The sequence below is a fragment of the Clytia hemisphaerica genome, unplaced genomic scaffold (assembly GCF_902728285.1).
Source record: "Clytia hemisphaerica strain Z4C2 unplaced genomic scaffold, Clytia hemisphaerica genome assembly, whole genome shotgun sequence".
Lineage (NCBI taxonomy): Eukaryota > Metazoa > Cnidaria > Hydrozoa > Leptothecata > Clytiidae > Clytia > Clytia hemisphaerica.
In genome coordinates this window covers 280923-303420 of record NW_027103638.1, presented here as the reverse complement: position 1 = coordinate 303420, position 22498 = coordinate 280923, and the positions used below count along the sequence as shown (strand labels likewise).

Below are 22498 nucleotides of genomic sequence, written 5' to 3'. Positions count from 1 at the left end.
CTGCTATTTGTCATTTACATCAATGATTTGCCAGACAAAGTAGTTTCGGATGCATTTCTCTTCGCTGATGACACGAAAATAGTGAAGACTATAGATTCGGTAGAAGACTCTATCGTTGTACAAAGAGATATCGATGAAATGGAAAAGTGGTCTCAGGATTGGCTACTCACGTTCCATCCTGATAAATGTCATGTCTTAACAATAGGTAAATTCGCCAACATCAAGCATGCACACAGATACCAGCTTGGAGGTAATGAACTTGAACATGTTTTTGAAGAAAAAGACCTCGGCATCTTGATCGATTCGGAACTAACTTTCGAGGAGCATATATCCAAACAGGTTAACAAAGCAAATTCAATCCTTGGAGTTATCAAAAGAAGTTTTAACGACTTGAGTCCTTCGGCACTTTGTACTCTGTACACCACCTTTGTCAGACCTCACTTGGAATATGCACAATCAGTATGGCAGCCAAAATTACGTCGTAGTATAAACTTGATTGAAGGTGTTCAAAGACGGGCGACAAGACTGACTCCTCAATATCGTAATCTCCACTACGAAGAACGTTTAAAAAGACTCAAGCTTCCATCTCTTGAGTTCAGAAGGCTTTTCAGTGATATGGTGCAAATATATAAGCATATTCATTTTTACGACCCACAGACAACTCGGAACAAGTTTGTTAAAAAATCCCGTCCAACCAGATTCCATGATCATGAATTTGTTCCAAACTTTGCTGATGATGGTTTTCGTGGGGCTCAGACGAAATCTTTCTACTATAGATCGATCCCAACATGGAATGCACTACCACGATTTGTCATCGAGTCGACCTCAATCAAATTGTTTAAAGAAAGCCTAAACAAAGCGTGGGAAAAACACCAACTAAGATACTTGACATATTAATATTGTAATTAGAAATCGGTTCGTAGAGGTCCACCTCGGGCCTGTGAGCTTGTATACATCATAATAATAATTATCACCATTGACACAGGGGGGGGGGTACATGTTCAGTGTAGTAACCCATGGGGTAATAAACTGATTTTCGGTAATTTTTAAAAAATCTGGGACCACCACCCTTTTTTAGTACATGGTTTTTTCTGGGATTCTTTTTAGGGGACCACCCCTTTTACTACCATGTAGTAGCTATTACCACCAATTCGAATCCTTATACCACCCTTTAGTACCTTGTAGTAGATATCACCGCCCATATAAATCCATATACCACCCTTATACTAACCTTGATTTTTTTCTAAAATTTGGGATAGAAAAGCTTTTGTTGGCTCCTTGAACCTACTTAAACCTATTGAAAAGTGAAAACAAAAAACTGAAAGATTTCTTACTAAAGTATAAGGGTAATTGGGGAGGATAAAAAAAGAATAGTAAGTTATTGTAAGTTGGGATGCAACTCCCTTGCCAGGTTTACTAAGCAATGAACAGAGTTTGATAGAAGTTTCGTTATATCAATATAGAGTTTTTTTGAGTTACATAGATGATTTCGTTTGTTTACAAGTCTGAATCTAATCCCAATTTCCCAAGCGCATTTACCATTCTCTCGTCTTTTCGCATTTGTTAATGACTTCAAAAACTCATTAAAAGTGTGTATTTTAGGCCTTAAAAATGCCAATTTCAATCAATTCATCTTAACTGGCCAAATCATTTAATGACTATTTTACGTTTTGAATAAGTGCAGTTTGTCCAGGTTTGTCTCGACCCTCAATACTCTCCAATTCTTTGGCTACCATTATGAAAAACAATAACAAAAATACATAGGGCACCGATTTATGTAAACATTCGAAATTCCAATATTTCAAACATTCGAGATTGAAATTTCTAAACATAACAAAAAGAAAGAGAAAAATAAACAATGAAAGAAAGAAGAAAGAAAGATTTTAGTTATGGCACATGCAGTACAGTGCACTACGATAATACAACTGGCAGTTTTTCGATTTGGTTTGATCAAATCTAGCTGAATATACTACATTGTACTATCCTTTAAAATTAAGGTTTACTTTGGTACCACCCAATTTAGTACATGGTAGTTTTTCTGGGATTTTTTTAGGGGACCACCCTTTTTACTACCATGTACTAAATGGAAATAACTTCGATAAACCACCACCCCACCAGCCATGGGTCACTACACTGAACATGTACCCCCCTGATTGACAATAAAACAAAAGATTTTCTGTCAAGAGCCTTGTAAACATTCCAACAACTTCCATCAAAGTGATCTGTACAGCTAAGTGAGGTGAGAATTGAGCCGAGAACGGCTGCAGAACGCCCGCAGAACGTCTGCGAGCTCCGGCGTGGTTGAAAAACTTTAATCTGTCAGCAAAGAGGACGATTCTAGCTTTATGATAGTGCCGCGGATGATCAGTGGATAGTATTCAATATTATTGAATGAAAGAAATAAAAATTGTTTCATGCATTTTTAAATTTTGTTTTAATCCATTAATATGAGGATTTCTAATATCATAGAACTAATCAAATTTTTTCACTGAACTTTTTAATCCTTCGATGCAGTTCAATAAGTTCGATTGTTTGGTTGGTTTCACAAGTTTGATTGATTGGGTCTGGCTTAAGCAAGGCCTCAGCATGGGATGCTAAGGCAAAAAAAGTACACATATATAGTCCAAGAAGCCGTCTAATTACACTTTAATTTAGAGGACATGAACTCAATTGGGCACTTATAAATGCCACCCTGATGGAAATTTAGTGTAGGTAGAATAGAACTTCGATATTCCAAGATTACGAATTTACCAGCTTTTTAGCAATTTTTGCCTTGCTAACCCAAATTTTGCAACCTCTTTACCTCATGAAAGATCAAAATTAGAGTTTTTAAAAAAAGCGTTCCGAAAAAAATGCATTGCAAAAATTTCACAGGATCGATTCTCAACCACAAAATGCATCTTTTGGTCAATGTCTTTTTTTTTGACGTTCTTCCTTGGAAGAATATTGATCACTTTCATTTTCCTCTTGAGCGTGCAAGAAAAAAATGATTAGCTCTCGCGTTCTCCCACAGGCGAATAAAAATAACGGGGCAATCTCAAGCTGAGGGTGCTACTTAGTTTCCGCCTTATTTTGTGTCCACGATAGAATAATCTAAATAGTGGGGGTGTTACAAATGATAAAATATCTTTTACAGATCAGGTTCTATATACAAAATTATATACAATATATCATATACAATTCCATATATATTGGCAGTAAAAACTCTATCTAGCCTGTATTGTCACTTACTGTTAAATAACTTTGACAACACATTTGTTTTGATACTTCAAAGTTTATCAATATCAAACTTTCACCGTCCCATAATCACAACCCAATATATATTTAAAGCATTTTAAAAGTACCTAATTTGAAGAAGTTAATTAACAATTTAATCACAAACATGCTGCTCACATCTTGACGCCAGTGTTGTTGTTTTTCTCTAGAGACTTTTTTCTAGCGTGCGCGATTGATTGAAATGTCAAAGTTACAGAGTATCAATAACAGATCTCACAATTTACCCCGGAAAAAAACAGAATTTTTTATGTGTCGAATGCTTGCGCGAATGCGCGTGATCACATTTACGCGTTTCTCGTCGCTGCGATGTGAAAGCCTACCTACAGTAGTGAGAGTAGCGTATTCACATTATTTGCTATCTATGATTCAGGGTTATGTTAATGAAATGACTTTGGAGGTTCGGTGAAATGGTGGTCGAATTGCCGTTCCATGTTTTGGTATAGGTATAAAGATATAGGTTTAGGTATAAAAGCTAACTTTTAATAAATATTACGGTATATTTAATAAATAATAAATGTATTAAATAATATGATATAAATAATTAGAGATAAAAATAAGTAAGGTATGTATTAAAGTAAGTTGTTGAATAAAATATTTAAGGTTTAGATAGAATGTATAGACAGTCAGATTTTTCAGTGCCTCCTTGTAGGCATCATAAGTATTTTTCTCCCTGATGGAGCTTGGAATATTACTCCAGACAATAGCAGCTCTGTATTTGAAAGAGCGTTTTTAGTCAACGAAAGCGTGCTTGGTCAATTTTAGATGAGTAGTTTCTGTTATCACAAGCAACTGATCTTGTAATTAGATCTGCTAAGAGTGGTGAACACAGACCATTGTGGATGTTATACACTTTGCAAGCTATACTCTTTTTATAGTAGTAAGCAATTCCTTTCCTATTGCAGAAGATAAAACATATACATCAGTCACTGACTTCTTCAAACGAATGAGGAAACCAGCCGCTCTGATAAGGATTACCATAAAGAACTGATGGAATTATGCCTTAAAAATAAATTGTAGAGGGGGTAGATTTTGGCATTCCTCTCATCTGATATAGCTTTTTGAGTTGAACACTAAAGCTTTTTGTAACTTTTTGAACATGGACATCGCATTTCAATTTGTCATCAATTTTTATACCCATACATTTTGTAGAGTTTATCAATTCAATACTTTTGTTGCAGATAGACAAATTTTGAAGCGGGCTGATGAAAGGGATTTTTCGACGTGATCATAACTTCACATTCTCCTTGTTAATGAATTTTTCTCGGCAAAGTGTTCTAATTCATTTGTGTTTTGTTGGATGTTTTTGATAACCGTGTCTGTGCCTAAACCCACAGTGTAAGTCGTAGAGTATCATTGATATTTACTGTGAGGCAGCAGGGACCAATGAGGGATCCCTGAAGCACACCATGTTCTAAGTTTTCATGTTGGGAGTGAGCTCCATTAATGACCTAAATTGTTTGCGGTTGGACAAGTAGCTTGTAAGAAAGTTTAAAAAGTCTCCTGAGACACAAGAAGCACTCAACTTTTCAATAAGATTGGATGTGAGACACTTTAAAAGCTTTACAAAAATCAATAAAAAAATCAACAGATTGATGTGAGTCAATAGCCTTTCTCCATTTCTCTGTCATTCATTGATCGTTTTGGTCTGATTCCCACCGATGTTCTGATTCAAGATTGTGCTGTCTAAGATGATCTGTTAGCTGAGAGCAGACAAGGAGTTCAACAATTTTTTTTGAATAGACTGCAGAGATATTGGATAGATTGGCAGAGATAACCTTTTGTGAAGTCAAAAAAACAAAAATGCTTTGCATAATCGATTATAGCAAGTTTTGAGGGATTTTTAGTTTCCTGGCACTTTTAGTTTCCTGGCACGTTACCTTCCCTCCTTGAAAATGAGAGGCCACCTGATTGGAGTGTATGGTGTCACTCACACTAGCTCACAGCAAATAGCACACTGATTATTTGCTAATCATATCAGGCAGTAGACCAGCGTCTGAGATTCAGAAAAGGCCTTAAAAATAGTTTTTGTAGGGCACCCCTTAGATCAGGGCAAATTTTTGATATTATGCTCCTAATAGGGTGTAGAATTGACAAAAAAATTTGCCCTTCGAATCTCCTGCAGTTTTCGAGTGAATCGATTTTTAGTTAATCGATAGAACTTATCAATCCCCCCTTTACTAACGCTTTTTTCAAAGTCTGAAAATCAAATATCTCGAGCTATAAATGGATTTAGCGTGAAAAGTTGATAAAGAAAATGGGGTTTGTTAAGTTGCGACCACCTGGTGCTGAGATATGGCATTTTTAAGGCAAAAAATCTACGTTTTTGGCGTTTTCCGATGACGTCAGAATTTTCTGGGAGCATTTTCAGAAAAAATCATTCCCACAGCAGGATAGCCCTGAATTAGTAGTATCCGAAAATGGTATGGTTTGTTAACTTTCGATGTTCCAATCTTGAGATATTTCATTTTTAAGGTGGGTAAATATGCTGAAAAACTGCTGACTCTGCAAAAAATATCGATAATTTTCAATGTTTAAACCAAAATATCTCAAGATCTAGACATCGAAAACTGACAAACCATAACACCGTAATTTATTGAATATTTAGGATAGAATAAGCATTTTAGATTCAGGGAACTTTTTTCTAAAGCCTTTGTTAGAATACAATAGCTATTTACAAGAACAAATGAAATTTTTGGTTTTACTCACTTTGGGCATGATATGATAAGTGACGTCATCAAAAAAATCTTTTTCAAAAGTTACCTGATATATGACAAGGATCTTGTGTGCCAAATTTCAATTTTCAAAATTAAGGTGTGGTACAGGAACAGCCCCCCCCTAGTTTTGAACCGCCCCTAAAAGCCTAGTATGAATAGGGTTAAATACAAACAAGGGGTCTCCAGTTTATATTTTCTATAGTGTATTAAATGTCAGCTAAAGTTTTAGTTAGTGATTTGCCAAAAATCAGTCAATCATGCTGAAACTGAATTGCAGGGATAAAATCTCCCTCTGCCAAGTGGTAAACTAGCAACAAAAAACCAAAACGTAGACTGTGAACAAAGTTTACTACTTGGATTTTTAGAGTAGGGGTATAGCAAAGATTGTGCCCACATGAAATACAGTATAGAATTTTAACGTTGGTTTTTTGTTTCTTTTTCTTGAAATATCCTATCCTATTCTATTAGTCATTCTATTTGTTACTTTGTTACTGTGTGAAAATTAACTGAGTTTTACTCTCAGTTGCCTAATAAACGCTCCCACTTGCTTGTTTATTTTTTCATATCTTTCCAACCAAAAATGCCAAAAATATGCCAGAACAACCATTTTTATTATATCTTCTTGAGATGTCGTCATTAGTTTTTTTCTGAATTTTTGCACAGAGATGTAAATTAGCAATGCCTAAAATAATGACCGAATCTGATTTTGAGGAAAATTCGGAATGACAGAAATATGCCGGAAATCACCGGTTTTGCAGATTTTCATTGGATTTTTTCGTTTTATATCTTTGTTTTTTCCAACAAAAACATTATTTATAAGAATACCCACGGTTTAAAGCATGGTTCAATTTTCAATGAAACTGATTTTGGTAGCTAGAACTTTCTTTTTGTGAATTTCTCTAGTTGTACTTGTCTATTTGTCATGAAATTTTGCACACTGGTGCAAAATGGCAATACCTAAAATGTAAGGGGACCCAATTTTCGAAAATATATATTCCCAGTCGTCCGCCAAAAAATGCTAGAAATCAGTAGCATAGTGGGTCGACCAAAATTGTGCCAAACGTGGGACAGGGTGGCCAGCGATACTGGAAATACTTGAAAATACTTGAATATACTGGAGAAAAGAATTGATACTTGATTATACTTGAAATTTGGATAAAAGTGTTATTTTTCAAGTATATACTGGAAATGAAAATCTCTAGTACTGGAATATACTTGATTTTATCATTCATGATGCCGCGGAGGTCAAATCCTGGATTGGTGTCCAGCGCGGGATAACTCACCACCCTTTTTCTTTATGTTGTTTGTGAATATCCTTTTAGTTCATTGCGTTATTTGTATTTTCGATCAAAATTACAAACATTAATTCGTTTGTCTCTGGCTTGAAGATTAACACTTCATAGTTATACTGTCACTTACTTTTCAAAGAATCTTTACTGTTTGAATTTAATTCTACTAATGTTGATTTTAGATAGAAAAAAGTGATTAATAAATAGTTAGAATGCCAAGAGGAAGGAATAAGTTTCAAGATAAATGGTTAGAAAAAGAGGAATATAAGATATGGCTACTAAAGAAAGACGAGACTTGGGCCAATTGTAAGATATGCCATGAAGACATAAATATTGAAAACATGGGAGAGTCAGCATGAAAGAGCCACATGACATCAGCTAAACATTCCAAGTTGGTCAAAGAGAAGGAGGATGCAAAAAAGAATTTGACATTGCTTCACTTTCAACTCGAACTGCGGCAACTTCATCTGAGTCAATGAAATCTAGTGCTTCATCTTCAACAAAAGCTTCTCCGCCAAGTCTACAAGAAATTGCGGTACCAGTAGCAGTCCACTCAGCTGAAATTCAATGGGCATTGAAAGTAGTCATGTCACACTTTTCATTGCGCTCATGTTTAGAACTCAATGAACAGAGTAATATGTTCTCTGACTCTGAAATCGCAAAAGCTTTTAATATGAGTAAAACAAAGCTTGCTTACGTGATTGTTTTTGGAATTGGCCCATTTTTCAGGGCAAGATTGATCAAAAATTTGAAAAACTCTCTTTCACTTCACTTTTCTAATCTTAATTAGCCAGAAAGAATTGAAAGAAATAGTAAGTCAGTAAATCGCGGTAAATCATTGCAATTATTTCAGCTTACTTTGTTTTTGAAATTTTAGTCGAGTATGTACTTGAATATACTTATTTTTCTTAGTCCAAGATACTTGAAAATTTTGAAAATATACTTGAAAAATGGAAAAAATGTGTGAAAATGTACTTGATTATACTGGAAATTGGATTCCCGAAATCATCTTTTTTTTAATCTATTTTTTAAAATTGAGATTTTGGCGCCCCCTATTGAAAGTGAAATATGTTTGTAAAAAATTAGGCGAGCGAAGAGAGAACAAAAAAATTTGGGGTATTTTTTCAATTTTTTGCTGAAAACTGCTAATTCTTAGGTGTGAAAAAGCAAAGGGGCGCTGAAATTAGTAATCAGAGTCGCCTTTTTACTCTCCTTATCTCTCGGCACCCTCCCAAAAAAAATCGTTGGCTGGGGGGGGGCACTATGTTATATTTCTATTTTCTATAATTTTCTATCAGGATTCAACATGTAGCTTGTTTATTCTTTTATGACAATCAGCTTTCAAGATGTAGTCCTTTAGTATCTTGTTAGCTAACTGTTTGTAAGTTTATAGGGTAATTAAGATTAATTTCCTTTGCTTAAGCTATCACTCAATGTGATTAATCCTAATTAAGCCTTTCTTGTAATATAATACTACATTGTTTTTGACACTGAGTGCCCTCACAGGAAATGGATCTACTATCATGCACATGCAAAAGATATTATACAGCATAAATCTTTCTTAAACCACGACGAAGCCTAAACAACTTTTTCTTGACTCTTTATAATTTCAATGGTATACGACATGGTTAATCAGCTCCCTTCTACTAAAGTCATTGTGATTATTATCGCCCTGGTTGTTGCACGAACCATCACGAGTGCTTTCGAAAGGCTATTCATTCGGGTATCTTTAACTAGTCTACGGCATGGTTTAGCAGCTTCCTTTCAAGCTCCTTTTCACAAAGTCATTGTAAGTGCTATCGTCGCAAGTTCTTGCACGGCCCATCACGAGTTCTCTCAGGAGGCTATATCTTATTGATTCTGGTATCTTTAACTAAGTTATATATAACACTGTTGAGCTGAAGAGATCGTGTTGATGACGCCTCGTGCTTTTTAAATATATAGTGAAGATATGTAATATCTGTCATTTTAGAAAAAGAAAAGTATTGATATATAAATAACTCAAACTGATAAAAACGAAAAAAGTTAAGAATATTTTTGTTAATTGTGTGTATTTACGATTTTTTTGGTAATTTTTATTTTTTAATCATTCCGAAACAGAGGGTAATTTAGCAAAAAGTTAAAGGGAATTTAAATAGTGGTATGTGAAAGAAAAACCTAATCCAAATAAAGATAGAAGAAAAGTAATAGTGGAGAAAATGAATTGCAAAACTTTTTTTGATAAACACACTTCCGTAAGTTCATCAAATTACATACAAAATGGGGGACAAATACAAAAGCAAAAACACATCATAATAAAAAATAAAAAAAAAAAAAAAAAAAAAAAAAAAGATACATAAACAAAACAAAACCCGAGTCCCAGACTTGTGACTGGCATAGTGACTTTCCACGTGTTTAAGGGCCCACACTCAGTCGCCTCGGGAAAACATGTAAAAAGGAACTGACCAGCAGCTCCAATAAATAACAGACAACAACAGACACTACAACAAACACAATCTACATAAAAATAGAAAAAAAACACACAAAAACTGAAAGAATAGAATCGTAAGTTGCCGAGAACCGGTTCGGCGTGCCGCGACGTGGAGAACTGCACAGGGCAAAGAAGTAGGGAAATGAATACCTCGATGCTGATGCTAATTCTTTAGACAGAAAAAAAAAAAAAAACTAAAAAAAAAAAAAAAAAACAATACACATACAATACAAAGAAACAATTTCACAATTTGAAAATATGTAAAAATTCTTCGACGGTTTTCCCATACTTCATAAAAACAGTCAGGAAACCTGAAAAACATTGACAACTTGCTTCTTCAAGAAAGCGTTTGAAGCACCCTGGTTTCGCATTCGAATGAAAAAAGCTCAGTGACTCTAGGAGTCAGATCTTCAAACATGAGTGTGCTACGTGCTATCCGTAAAATTTCTGAAAAGACGGATCCATAAAAAATGCACGATGGGATGTTACTGTCGGCATGTGGCATCCTTACAATGAAGAAGGGAAAGGCATCTCTCTTATCAAAAAAGTTTATATCTAAAAATATTGTTTTCAACGGTGATATCTAAATCTAAAAACGATGCATGGTTTCCATGGTGCTCAACTTTGAGATCTAATTCTTTAGGGTAAATCTGTTTGTAGCAATTATGAAACTCATCTCTGTCATTTAAGGCACACAAATCATCAATAAATCTACCTACAGAGTGGAAGTTATAGGCACTAGGCGAACTAGCAGAAATGAGACCTTTGACATACTCAGATTCAAAATGGTACAAAAACAGATTTGCCCAAAAAGGAGCAGGATCTATTCCCATGGGAATTCCAATGCACTGTTTAATAGCTTATATAGCTTTTCATTGAAATTTGATCGTCCGAATGAAGTTGTCTACTTTTGTTTATATGTGGTGATTCTTTAAAAATAATTTTTTTTTCACAGTCATTTTTGCTAAATCAACAAATTTCAAGGAACTTTCAGATCAGGCAATGCATATTGAACCAGTGAGGTTTTTCTTCGAACGGTTCAGACTGCTTACCAATGGAAATTTTAATTAGTGGCTTTTGTTTTGAATAAAGAAACTGCATAATGATATAATGACACTGTAAAGACCTCGCAGTAGTGCTTTAAAATCATGCGGTCTTTCGTGTCTCGTATAAGAACACTATTCTCAAATGCTACACAGAGTTTTTTAGTATTTGTTCTCAAGCAATTTGTAAGAATAATTTCTTCAGTTGTATTTTCATGCGTAAAAGAGTAAAAGAGTCTCTGCTACGCATATAGCTTCTAAAACGAACACTAACTTATTTTAAGGCAGAGAAATATCTTACTTATTATCAAATGTTTCCATAGCTGTTAATTTGGAAAGTGTCGTTAGTTAGTTCATTAGAATTAAAAGAAAATGATGAATGACTACATGAGAATTGTCTTTTTACGTCATTTGACATTAATAGGACATTTATATGCATTACTACGCACATATCATTATAGATACACGAGAAATTTGTTTTGGCATTCTATTTACTGTTTATTATAGTTTTTTTGAATACTGACATGACATGGTGTAAATAATGCCTGCGGATACTAACTTGTTGAGATTATGTCTCAAAAACGCACGAAATATGAGAGGGGGAACAGGTGATATATTATTTTTTCTTACGTCCAAAATAACCAATTTTGTCTGTTTAGATTGCTGTGTTTTTTTTTCAGTGATGTTTATAGTTGCTTTCTGGTAAGCTTTGATTAAAAACTTTTACTGTCGATTTTACAATTTTAGAAAACGAGCATCAACATTTGCTATTGATATTATATTGAAATTTCTATCACAATTTCTTTTCAATAAAATTGGTGGTCATTGTTTTTGGATAAGTTGAAGTGTTATTCACTTGAGCTGGGTTGAATCGAGTTTTTTCTCTTCAAAGGTTCTCATCCTCCAAAATTTTTAATAAAAAAAATTTCAGTGATGAATATTTTTTTATGACTTTTTTTTTCAAAAATCTGATTTTGAATATTTTTGGGAAAATCTAAATTGAATATTTTGCGGTAGATACTTTTATTCTCAACGAAACTAATATTTTTTGAGGGTGATTTAATCTTTTGAAAGATGTCTTAAAACATCTGATGTGTTTAAATTGAAAATATATTCCCCACATTGTACTGTATATATCACGAGTTATTACTTGAGACTGAATGGATCTCATTCGAACTTTCTCATCAGAAAAGCAAGGAATTAATCATTCTCTCTGATTCTCTCTAACTAAACGAAATGTTGCGAAAACTTTCTCTTATTGATATGTGCCTTCTAAATGTCTTATCTAAGATAATAAAAATGACCTCATTGTAATTTTAGAATTTTAAGTTAAATGCTACTATTTTTCTTTTTAAAGTATTTTTGGTAGATAAGAGATGAATGTTCAGCCCACCTTAATATAACTTTTTTGTAGAGAAATACTTTTAAGGTCGAGTATTAGAAAAAATCTTGGTTATTCACCATATTATGAAACCGTATGAGATGTCTGTTTTGCGAAAATGTGTTTCATGACTGAAGGTACCATCTTTGAAAATTCAACTTTTATTTATTCTGTGTTGTGGTAACATAATCTCGAGTACTATTAGTGAGTAGTAACAGTTTCTATACAGAAGAATTGAGGCTCTTGTATTAAACCCGTGGAAATATGTCTAGCTAGCTGGAGAGATAGCATTTTCAATGGTTAAACTTTGAACAAATCAAAGACCTGTTTTACTTTTCCCTGCTTACACTAGCCCAAAAAACATTTATCTCTCTATTATTATGTTTTCTATTCGTTCAGAATTCAACAAACTTATACCGGAGCTGAAGATCTTCTTGAACCACCTGGTCGACAATGAACCACTTACTGATACTTCCAAGGAAGATTGCATTGGATTCATTGGGCGGCTTGATTCCATCTTAAAACCGCCCTCCTTACCACCACGCTCTGGTAAAAACTCAACCACCCAACAGCCTATTCAGCTTGACTTACCGCCCACTGAGAATACAGTCTCGTCACCCATCTATCTTAAAGGAGATGAGTTTTTCAATGGGAACATCCCAACTGATTACATCAACAAAGAAAAACAAAGCGGAGTAAAGAACACCGAAGAGAAAAGCAACAATAATAATGAAGCTGTCTCCAACGGCAACAAGGTATGTTATCCAAGGAAAGCTAATTATTATTACGATAAAATTTGGCTCAAAACGCAGACAATTCATTCCAATTCTTATTCGACACTTTGCAGTCAAAACATTGTAAACTCAAAAAGTGAAAACATCGAAGTGTTGAATCGAACAATTAAGTTACATCACGCGATATCTTTTGCTTTGATGATTGGTTGAATAACTGAAATCTTTATGCAAGCTCAGCATTTTTGAAGCAGCGGTTCAGACCTCGGAAAACATTACTGTCAATCTGGCTTTAAATTTAACACTGTAGTTTGCATCTTGAGATACTTCTCCATACATAGCGCTGTTTGAACGTAAAGCGAACGTTGTTTGGACATTATGGATGTTTGATTGACGTTCATTTAACATTAGTTTTGAGGAATTGTCTCTTCACATAATCCAAATAAAAATTGCATCAATGATGCATAAAGCCAGTAGCTGGTATTGATCAATAAGAAAATACTTTTTCTTTTAATGAATGAAGTTACTTTGATATTAATGCCAGATATGTGTGCGGCATTTTACCTGTAGGCTCATCATTTAAATGAGTTTTGTATTTTGATTTTCAGGAGGAAAGTGGAGATGGTATTTACCAAACTATCAACGAAAATGCTGACAAAGAAGATACATCAAAACCTTTCCCTCCTCCAAGGTTGAATCGTGCTATTGCTAAAGGGTCGTTGAGCCCTCCCAGTCCCAGATCAGGCTCATATAAAGGGTAAGACTTGTAAACATTAATGGTATAAATCTCGGCACGGCATGACGTCAATAATAGTGCTGTTAAGTAAATCGGTAAAATCACGACGACGAACGAAAGTTTAACAGGCTAGTGAGTTTCAACCAATCAAATTTCGTATTTTCACTAGCCTATTACATTTTTCGTCCGTCGTCGTGATTATCCTGGTATGCTTAACCTCAGTAATGGGCAAAATCTGAGCACTTTTGGCAGATTGATTATGTGTTTTCAATAAAAGAATATTTTGAAATCGTACAATCTTCTCATTGGTTGAAAATTTAATCACCTGACTTTTCCTGGCTAAGAAGAACACGACCTAGCTCATTGATTGCGAATTTGGAACTCAATCACTGTAGTGATAATGTTGTTTAGTTATTTTGATTGTTTTGATTCATCCCCGATACAATTATCTTTTACTGATATATATTTTTCAGGTTGAAGATTGTTGATTTACCTCATCCGACATATTCGGGGTTATTACGGAATGTGACGTCCAACACAAAACAATGGTGTGTGATCAAACATCAGAAATTATTTCTCTTCAATGATTTAAATGAACCGGCGGCTTTTGTTGCAGATCTCACCAAATATGAGGTAAGTCCAACCTTTTAATAAGGCTCAGAGTTCTGTACCACAAGCTTGGTATTGACAGAAATTTTAAAATTTTCTCCTAAGAACGTCTGTTGACACTGGAATTTGCACAGTGCCATTAGTTTGTACTCCCCCTTTTCAATAGGGGGATGCCAACTTTGCTGGGGGCCTATGTAGGTGGGGGGGGGGGGGGGGGGGGGGTACCAAGATTTTCCAAAAAAACTGGGGGTCAAATGATAAGATGCAGGGTTTCTCAATTTAATCATAAACAGTTATAAAGTTACGTATCACTAAAACACAAGTTTACAGAAAGAGGGAAGGGTATTTAGAAGGATTCGATCCCACTACAAATTATGCGTGCAATACCCCCCGAACGACCATGCCTATGCCATGCTGAGATTACAACAATTGAAACCTACAGAAAAATGGAAAGTTTTTTGGACAGTCCGAAACTTTACCTCATCAAATTCATACAACATAAATGGGCTATAATCAGCTATAATTGATTTTAAACAAAAAAGTTACTACGTGGTGGTTTTTGGCACATTTTTTAACGATTAAATGCTGTTCATTAAGGCTGGTTACGACCTCTTTTTTCACATGTAATTAAAGATAATTTATAACTTTGGATTAGTCTTTAAGTCTGTTTCATTCAGTCTCATTTGAAGGCCTACTAATCAAACTCGCTAAATTGTCTTTTATCAATGTTTCCTTATATCGTGTTTGAGCACCATGGCGATAATTAGGTAAACATGATAATTACAGAAGTAAGGCAGTGTATCTTTTTCTGAGGTCTCAAGGTTAAGGATTCTCTGTACACAAACCCAGTATCTACGACTTATTTCAAAATTCATTGCCGTAGAGGTACTACGAAATGATAAACGTGAGATACACTCTTATACAGAGTAGGTTAAGGGTTAATCTTTGGACTCCAATTTTAGGGCCAACCGGTAACAAAAACGATTTCAAAAACCTTTTCTAAACGTGTCCAATCAGGCCTTAAATAAAATTTACGTTACTGATAGTTGGACGCCAGAAAATATGTACCTGACGAAGTCTCGACGAAGGAAATTTATTCGCTTTTTCACTCAGTGATCATTCTTCGCCAGATGCCATTTACACATAATTGGTAAAATTTGAAATTTCATAACCATTCACCAATAGGTATCAATTCCAAGGGAATGTCTGTTAGAAGCAAGAAGTAATATTTATAACGTTTGCGTAATCAATTTCTTTTTCCCAAAGGTGATCAAAGACCCACACGATATGCACGTCTTCCGTGTCACACAACACAACGAGCCTTCCATTATTCTGGCAGCTGTCGATGAAAACCAGTACGAAATATGGCACGATGCTTTCAAAAAAGCCAAACTGTCACATCTGACGTCACCGATCACTGAAGAGAAACCATATCTATCGTTACCAGGCTTCCCTGGTGACGAAAACAATTATGAACAGGATTCTGGGTATGAACGACCAACCATCAATGAACCACGTGATCAAAGCGCTGGTTACATTCGAGAAGTAAACCCTATCGAGAACTCGATCCCTCAGTACAAACGAGAAGGTCGGGTCAAATCTCCGGAAAGAGTTATATCACCTGAAGTGCGGGTTCAATCACCCGACAGTCGAGTTACCTCACCCGAATTAGGTCGAGTTATTTCTCCCGATGGCCTCATACAAACACCTGATGGGCGTATTTTATCACCGGACGGGCGTGCTTTGTCACCCGAAGATTTAGAGGACTTGTATGTTTCTATGGGACCAATCGGCTCACCGCGCCCAACTTCTCCGCCCATTTATGAATCTATCACGCCTTTTCAACGATATCATGATATGGATTTACCACCCACTCCTGGTGAAATGATACAGGAAGATAAAGAAGCGCCACCTTTACCAAAAAGAAGGCCGGCGGCTGGTATGGGTACAGCGAATGAGAAGAGCTTCGAACAAGATGATGGTTTGTTATCTTCTCTTACGATTATTCTTACTTGACTTATTGAAAGATTAAAACGCTCAAACGTTTTCGAAAGAGTGCCAGATTTTATTGTGAATTTTCTTTCAAGTCATTCGTCACTCAGACCTTCCGTGTATACACATTTTTTAATCGAGCCCTGAAGTTAGCCAAATATTGTTTTACTATTTCGTTTAGAAAGTGCTTTTCAGATTATCTCAAAATGACAATTGCCGTTGTTTCAAATACTTATAGCGTGTAATTTACAGATCTTAATTAACAAAGCTACCAACCCTACCGGTGCCCCTACAAGGATCCCCACGGGATCCTAAGTTAAGACTCGAATGTCCCTAAGAAGGCTTTCGGCCTTATATTGTGACTCTCGAGCTCCAACCTTAATCTGATAATAACTGAACCCCCGTCTAGGTCCGCAAATTGAAAAATTTCACTTGCATCCTGGAGTCTGCCGACCGTTTCAATAAGCATAAATAAAGCATAACATTCGCTTGTTTTTAGATTCCGACTCTGATGAAAGTTTAAATGACTCTTCCGAATCTCTCGGCGTCAAATCAGACACGGAACTCGACAAAAGTCGGGAACGTGACGATACTGGACAATCCTGGAACTACACTTTGGATAAAAACGTATTAAAGGGCCTAAGATCGAGCAAAGAAGTCGAGTTTATGAGGGATTTGACGGCAACTTACTGTGGGATCTTACACCAGAGAAGAATGCTGGCTGTGTGGCAGAAACGATATTGTAAAGTGAGGGATCAATCATTGCTGTGCTTCAGGTAATGTTAAACACAAAGTTTTTTTATAACGTTGTGGTGAACGAACCAAGTGGCGGACCCCACCTAGGGGAACCCCCCCATTTTTCTCATCTTCTACTATGAAGATTCTTCTACCTTCTTAAGGAATTGTGATTCATGGAAATATTTCTTCTTAATCTAATGAAGTAATGCTATTATCAGCGTGGGCATCGGATGATATTTTTACTAGGTAAAGAGGTTTATGATATCATTACTAAACATGCAGAAAAAGTTTTAAATAAATGCCATTTTATACTTATCTAGTTTTTGTAATTCTGTTTATAGAACACCTGAAGAAAATGAACCTTCTCTCAGTCTATCACTTCAAGATTACCAGCTCGACCGCGCAGAAGAAGCGTGGCGGAGTTTTGCGTTCAAAATTTTCAAAGAACCATCTGAAGTTTATTACTTTGCCGCTGTGAATCGTGCTGAACAAATTCGTTGGTTGAACGTCCTTGCAAAGGCTATCAATAAAGAAAAGTTCAACTCTCTTTCCAAACTGGTAAGCAGCACATTCTTCTCACATTTCCTGGAAAAGTATTTCCTGTAAACATGGGATCTAGGTACTAATGTGGTTTATTAAAAGTTTTCATGATCCAGAAACATACATTTGATATTATTTTTAAGACTTTCCTCTGACTTTATTCAATAACTTTTTCGTCAGCAAATACAAAATGTATTCAAAATATTTGTTGCACTTTAAGTACTAAAGTCTCATCTTTAGAATCAGCAGAGTAAAACCCTTTTGAAATAGTACACTGTTAGCTACAAGGCGTATCGATTCGAACACCTTTTTTTTCCTTTCCAATCATCACATAAATAAATCCATCAACAAGTTGGTCTCATCACGTATGTTTTTGACCCTCTTTATTTCTACTATAGGATAGCGAGAGAAAATCACAGACGAGTACAGAATTGATGATCAGTTCAGAAGACAGTTTCGATTCCAACGAAAGTTTGAACGAAAATCAATCGGAAGAAGCTGGTAAGTTTAACTTTGTTTCTTTCCACGTAAAATCGTCTTTTTCTTGGAACAGTAATTCTCTAGACAGGCCATATCTTAGAAAGGCAAGGCAGCGTCCGTTGGTGGCCAAAAAGGACACTTTTTTCAACTGTTTTTCCACTAAGAAGGCTGTTTTTACCAATATTTCAAGAGGGGCAGCGTCCGACAACCGGCAGCTTAAAGGGCATGAAAAATGGCCTGCTAGATTCTTTCAAAATTTACAAATCTTTCTATTAAAACTTTTTTCGTTGAGGTCCTAAGACTACTTCCCTTCTTTATTTTTTAAATTCACTCTTAAACGCTCTGGAAGTTGTATAATTCATAGGATACACTCCTCGTGGCCTGGATTCTTGACCTTCTTAACAAAAGGACCGGAATATAGAATATCTTATCCTGTTTCCGTCTATTTACTTATGTTTCTCTTTTTGAAAACTTTAGCCGTGTTTATCCAAGTAGTCTTAATGTTCGATTCGATCTTGTCAGTCATTTACATCTTTGATTAAATTGCTCCTAATTCATTTTCTCATAGATGCAGAAAGTGAAAGTGAACAGTCACAAGATATGCAACGAGCTGTAGCTGTAAAGCCTCGCAATAAGCATCTCCATCCCGCACAGAAAGCCGCGCGTAGGAATCGTGCGCGCGCCGCAAGTTTAGAAGATATTGATGCTGAGATGCAAGGTAATTTAAAAACAATAATTTCAGATTTCATGAAGGGGCACTGAAATTTCGATAACTCATCATGTCTGAGATAATAAGAAAATTTTGAGAGAGGCAAACTCTAGATGTCCCTGGCATCAGCACTCTTTTGTATTTCCTAAAATATAGGGTATTTTAGAGTCTGCAAAATACAACTTGTAAGTATTTTGGCCGTCGAAGCCTAATAATCATAAATAAATTGGGAATTTTGGAAATTATTGTATTTCTTCATCTTTCTTTATTTTCACGAAAAGGTTATCTCTACAAGCGCATCAAGAACCACTGGTACAAACGATGGTGTGTCATCAAAGAAAAACGCTTCTTATCTTACAAACAAAATCCTAAAGAACGCCCTGAAGAGGCCATACTATTAGAATATGCCGCCCTGACCACGCCCAATGATCCTGAACATGTGGCGGCCAATTATTTTATGTTCAAGTTGAGATTCGAAGGAGAAGCCAATGCTGTGTTCAGAACGAAGAAAGAAAGCGATCTAGAACGCTGGCTCGATTGTATTAAGGTAAAAGAAAGAAATTGTTAAAAAAATACTCTCTCTCCTACATGGATAGTAGTCATAATATGAGTTCTAGATTTTGCCTATTCAATATCGCCTTCAGTAATTGGATAAAGCAATGTTGCTAAACTGTTGTTAAGAATCGTAAAAAGAAATATGTTTCATGTGAGTATCGTTTAGTTGATTGAATTCGTCGTGTAATTCGAATGCTAAAGGAACCAACCATTGCACGATTTAGAAATTTTGACAGTCCACCTTGTGACTTGAACCGTAGCTTGTGCACGAATTGCTTCAAATTAGTTTAACGTTTGAATATTAACATGGTTTCATAAAACTGTTAATTTATAATTGCTTTATTTCGATGCTTTATAGAAATACGTAGGAAGCACAAGCGAAGAATCATTCCCGTATATTAATGTTCCTCCGACGACACCTGAAAAGAAATTAAAGACCGCAGACGAGGACAGTGAAAACCCGGTAAGTTGTTCTTTTGTTCTTATCTTGTAATGTATACGAGTCAAGCTGACTCGAGTTTACTCGAGTTGAAATGAGGAAAGGATGTTTATTAAAGAATTTGAATTTTTATTATAAAAATTAAAACAGAGGTAATATCAGCCAATGTTAGTCTGATTCGCAAACCTCTACAAGACCACCAGGTTTACCGTTATCAGATAACCCACGCCAATTAGGTTCGATTAAGGTGAAATAAGTATTGAAAGAATTTATTTTCTATCAAATTTTTTAGAATTATTCAACTATCGTGGACCGCGAAGAGTTATCAATACCTCCTCCATTGAAAAATTTCAAACCGGGATCACCAAGCAAAATGTTGCCCCAGATCCCTTCCGCAACACCATCATTACCCAGTCTACCCAACGAAAAAGAACAATTACTTAAATACAATCAACGGCGACGTCACGCTCCATCGTGGTCGGAAACTGAAATCGAGGATTCGTATATGAACGGAAAACTTACGGAATTACAAATTTGTAATCAATCGTTCAGGCATATCGAACGGTTTGTTATTATCACGAGAGAGAAATGGTTCAAAGTTTACGAAGCTATTAACTCGACCACGCCCATTTTAGTTTTCAACGCCCTCGATATAGAAGTAAAAGAAGAGTCTGGTGCCGACCCTTCTGTTCTACATTTGTTGCTAGGCAACGTACAAGTTGAACTATTACTGAAAGCAACCGATAAAGATGACTGTGATTTGTGGAAAGATATTTTTGAGCGCATTCATTATGAAGATGTAGATGATGACGTCATTGATGGCGACTTACCTTTACGTAATCGAAGTCGTTCCATTGAAAAGGAACCGTCACCGTTCGGTCGTAACACTGCCAGTAAAACAATGCCAAACCTCGGAAAACGTAAAAAGCTAGCGAAAGAAATGAAACAGAATCATAACAATACGCCCAAATTGAAATCATTACCGCACCAACACACTGTTGATTCGCCGCCGACGGCTAGTTCAGTTCCACGTCGACGAAGCAAAGCTTTCACGTTAATACGTAGCTGGACGATAGACCCGTTAGGCCGAAAAGCTAAAAATAAACCTTTTGAAGTTCCTCGAGAACAGAGAGAGGAAGACATTGTATTAAAAGAAACCCAACGAGGCGTGTTAAAACAACTTTTGAAAGACGACGAAGGAAATGAATATTATGAGGACAGGTTTTGTCGAATCCGCGGAAAGATTTTCCAATGCTTTGCCAACGAAACGGAAACAACAAAACCTTTGTTTAAAATTCCACTACGGAATGCTATGATTGAGGAATTTGTGAACCCAGGCACCGGACTATTTAGTTTTAAGATTTCATCCAACGACGCACCGTCAAACGAATATACCTTTGCTTTAGATAATGAATCTGAATTAGATTCATGGACAGCGGCTTTCGATGGTTTTGATCAGCTACATAAATCAGCAAACTCGTTGGAAAATTCACCTCAAGTACCGAGACGCGTTTCTGGCTCCACGTTTTACGCACCGGCGTCTCCCGCTTCACCTGTTTCTCTTCGCACGTCTATTGGCTCCAAAGATTCCGTAACGGAGGAGGACGAGGAGCTTCAAATCTTACGGAACCGATCATTAACAGATCCTTTCGTTATAATAGAGGACAACGAATCGCTTACCGGCTCACTGGGCGGGCAAAGTAAGAATACAAGTGCTACTGCTTCACAACTCTCAATGGACGTACAGTCAAGGGAACGGGTAGATACACCTGACAGTCAAAGCAACGATCAACTATCCGTATCATCATTTTCGTCCGGCACTACGACGCGATCGGAAGTCGACGGTGGCGCCAACGGTAAACGTCCGTTATCAAAGAGTCTTTCGGCGTCGAAACTGAAACCGCTTTCCGAGGAATCAATTCGTTTAAGCAGTGCTATGTTCGAATTGAGTAATTCAGATTTGAGTCAAACGAAAAGTAAACGTTGGGTTGTACTACGAAAGACTGTTCTTGAACTATATAAAGGAGAGAGCGATAAGTATCCGTTACATATTGTACAGCTTGTAAACGTGGAGATTTGTGATGAGGAGAGTAACGAAAGTAAAGAGAAAAATCAACTGGTTTTAAAACTAGATGATCCGTTAAATACAACTTCCGGTACCAATAAAATCTACTTGGTGGCACCGGATGAAAACACACGATCCAATTTCACACGTGATATCAAGAAAGCTAGCCGTAGCTTGAAACGACAGAAGAATCCAAGGCACTCGGTGACGTTGCAGTTAAAGAAGCGTTTGGGAAGTGCTGAAAAATTGAAAGAATTTTCATCAAAGAAAGACAAGAGGATCAGCATGTTGTTAGTTGATGATGATGTCAAAGCGATTGAAAAATACCAAGAAACAGCAGACCCTTCAAATTCTATATCAGGTATGTAGGCTTGTCTTCGCATCATAACTTGAATAGAAGCAGTAAATAGTACTAGTACGATAAAAAAATTTCAGGGGGGAATTTTTTTTTTGAAATCTTAGGAGGGGGACTAAAATATTTTTCAATTTTCAAGGGGGAACCAACCTACCAGGACACTATCACAAGAAAAAATTTTCGATTTCCAAGGTTGGAAATTTCAAGTTTTCTTAGTTGGAAAAAAGATAAAATCCAATGGAAAATCCAACCTGGAAATGTGGGACATTCTCCAAGGTTGGAAATTTTGCATTTTCCATGGCTTGGAATTTTCAAAAATCCAGGTTGAAAAAAGCCAAAATCCAAATTTAACAAGGTTGGAATTTTTTAAAATTCA

General features: G+C 36.0%; 1 protein-coding gene across 3 annotated transcripts in view; it reads left to right on the top strand.

The window, feature by feature from the left end:
- Positions 1–22498, top strand: part of LOC136802741 (uncharacterized) — a 30902-nt gene that overhangs the window by 4184 nt on the left and 4220 nt on the right. Inside the window, exons 1-12 of one of the 3 annotated variants that reach the window (XM_067059491.1) lie at positions 11277–11400; positions 12573–12928; positions 13513–13661; positions 14114–14273; positions 15516–16230; positions 16741–17017; positions 17321–17537; positions 17918–18020; positions 18568–18717; positions 18990–19255; positions 19622–19726; positions 19995–22128. In XM_067059491.1, the coding sequence (XP_066915592.1) occupies positions 11334–11400; positions 12573–12928; positions 13513–13661; positions 14114–14273; positions 15516–16230; positions 16741–17017; positions 17321–17537; positions 17918–18020; positions 18568–18717; positions 18990–19255; positions 19622–19726; positions 19995–22128 (4699 nt within the window). In that variant the 5' untranslated portion in view covers positions 11277–11333. Of the gene's footprint in view, positions 1–11276; positions 11401–12224; positions 12311–12572; positions 12929–13512; positions 13662–14113; positions 14274–15515; positions 16231–16740; positions 17018–17320; positions 17538–17917; positions 18021–18567; positions 18718–18989; positions 19256–19621; positions 19727–19994; positions 22129–22498 lie in introns of those variants that run through there. The other 2 variants (XM_067059493.1, XM_067059492.1) reach the window with 2 other exon arrangements.